General features: G+C 30.0%; 1 protein-coding gene across 1 annotated transcript in view; it reads left to right on the forward strand.

The window, feature by feature from the left end:
• Positions 1-2,069, forward strand: part of LRP1B (LDL receptor related protein 1B) — a 1,708,438-nt gene that overhangs the window by 775,890 nt on the left and 930,479 nt on the right. Inside the window, exon 4 of the mRNA XM_011354519.1 lies at positions 1,307-1,426. Coding sequence (XP_011352821.1) covers positions 1,307-1,426 — 120 coding nt within the window. The remainder of the gene's footprint in view (positions 1-1,306; positions 1,427-2,069) is intronic.

Genomic DNA, 2,069 nt, shown 5'->3' on the forward strand with positions numbered 1-2,069 from the left:
TATATAAATGTATATTTTTTTTTAGGAAAAAGATTATGATAGGATGTAGAGAATAGCTGAAGTGATATCCTTGACTAGGTGAGAGGGGATGGGATTTGTGCACAGGAGTTGGAGTTAGGGCTTTGATTATGAGTTCAACCAAGTTTGAAAAGCAAAAAGGACAAGAATATGCAGAGATGAATAAATACAAAGCATAACTCTGTGGAAAATCTCTTTTAATTGCTTCTGTTTTCTCAGAGAAGAGGCAAGATTATGGTATGTGTGATTATTAGGAAGGAAATTTGGAGTTTTAAGAAGAGAACATGCACAAAATAGATAAAAGAGTTAATAAGTAATTGGGCTAAGAAAATGCTATACAGAATTAAATTTTTAATAAAATACCAAATGTTCAGTTTGGTATGTTTTAGCTGTTCTTTTCCACATTGGACTTCTCATAAATTTTATTACAATTTATAATTTTTCTGAACCACCAGCCAAACATGTGGCAAATATCAACATATTTTAATCATTTTACTTTAATTTTCAAAATCCTTATTGTTCTCCCCAAAGTGTGTGGGGGGGCGTGTTACAATCCATTAATAGCCCTATTTTCAGAGAGCAAAATCAGTCACACGTTCTATCTATAAATTTTTTTAGTTTAGCTAATCTTTTTCCTGTTAGACGTTATTTGTGCAATGAATATGCTCCTGTCACTTCATCTCTGTTTCATGCATTTATCATACCGAATCCTAATTTGCTCTGAGGCATTGCTTCGATGATGTATTTGTTCTCAAAGAGTGTAGATATAATGAAATATATTATGTCCACTATTTGTCTAATATTTTGCCATCAATGAAAGATAAATTATTGAAATGGAATATATTCACATTGATTGTTATGAAGGTTACACATGGATTGGTAAATCAAAACAGCTCTAGAAAGATAGAAAATCAATTGACATGTCAAATAAAAAGGCCTAAATGGCGAAATCAACCACTGAGTTGACATTTTTCCTCTTGAAATAATTTAATTTACCAGAATTCGAAAAGATTTGTGACTTCGAATATAGGTAATAAGTTAAAAAGTGAAAGACTGAACAGATTGACCTGGTATTTTATTAACAATACTTCAAACAAATGCAAACAGATGTATTTTAGAGAGAATAGATACTGTTTGTTCTCTTGACCAATCAGAGAAACTTTGGAGAACACCAATCAAAACTGTATTATTAGCGTTATATGCTGAGTAAATATTAACTATTTAAATTTAAGTGCAAAATATGTGTGTATAGTTACTTAAAGATAATATTTTTGGTTTTCCTTTATAGAACTATTACCCAATTGCCAACAGTTGAATTGTCAGTATAAATGTGCAATAGTCAGAAATAGTACAAGATGTTACTGCGAGGATGGATTTGAAGTAACAGAAGATGGGAGAAGCTGTAATGGTAAGTACGACATGTTACTCTATTCAATTTTTTCTTTTACAGAGGCTTATTGAACAGAAATTTAGCAAATTATCTTTGAGTACCTACCATGTTATACACACAGTGTTCACATTAACATTTCCCCCTCTGGGTTTTAAAAGTTGTCACTCTCCCAAAAACCACAAATGTAAAAGTCACAGGTATGCATTTATACTAATGAGTTTTCAATTCATGTTACAAGAACATCAAACATAGGATATGTTAACAGTGGGAAGCACTTTGGTTAACCATTAAAACATTGGATTTAATTATTTTAACTTCCTAAATGTTTTGTGGTTATTATATAGCTGCAGTGTAGTATATCTTTGTTATTAACTAAGTTAGGTTAATAATAATCATGTAATTTTAAAAATAATTTTTGCATTGGTAAATGCCAATTGACATTTTATCAATAACAATAATGATGAACATACAATATCTATATTTATTAATGTCTAAGTTCTCGCTTTTGTGAATGTTCTAGAGCAAATGTTTACTTTCTGAAATGACTCCACTCTGCTATACTGAAGAATTCTAAGTTACTTCTCCATATATATAATACATCCACAATAGAAACTATGGATTATTTTATTTTATATAGTATTTATACACTATGTATAGAAAA

Source organism: Pteropus vampyrus, unplaced genomic scaffold (genome assembly GCF_000151845.1).
Source record: "Pteropus vampyrus isolate Shadow unplaced genomic scaffold, Pvam_2.0 Scaffold17, whole genome shotgun sequence".
Classification (NCBI taxonomy): Eukaryota; Metazoa; Chordata; class Mammalia; order Chiroptera; family Pteropodidae; genus Pteropus; species Pteropus vampyrus.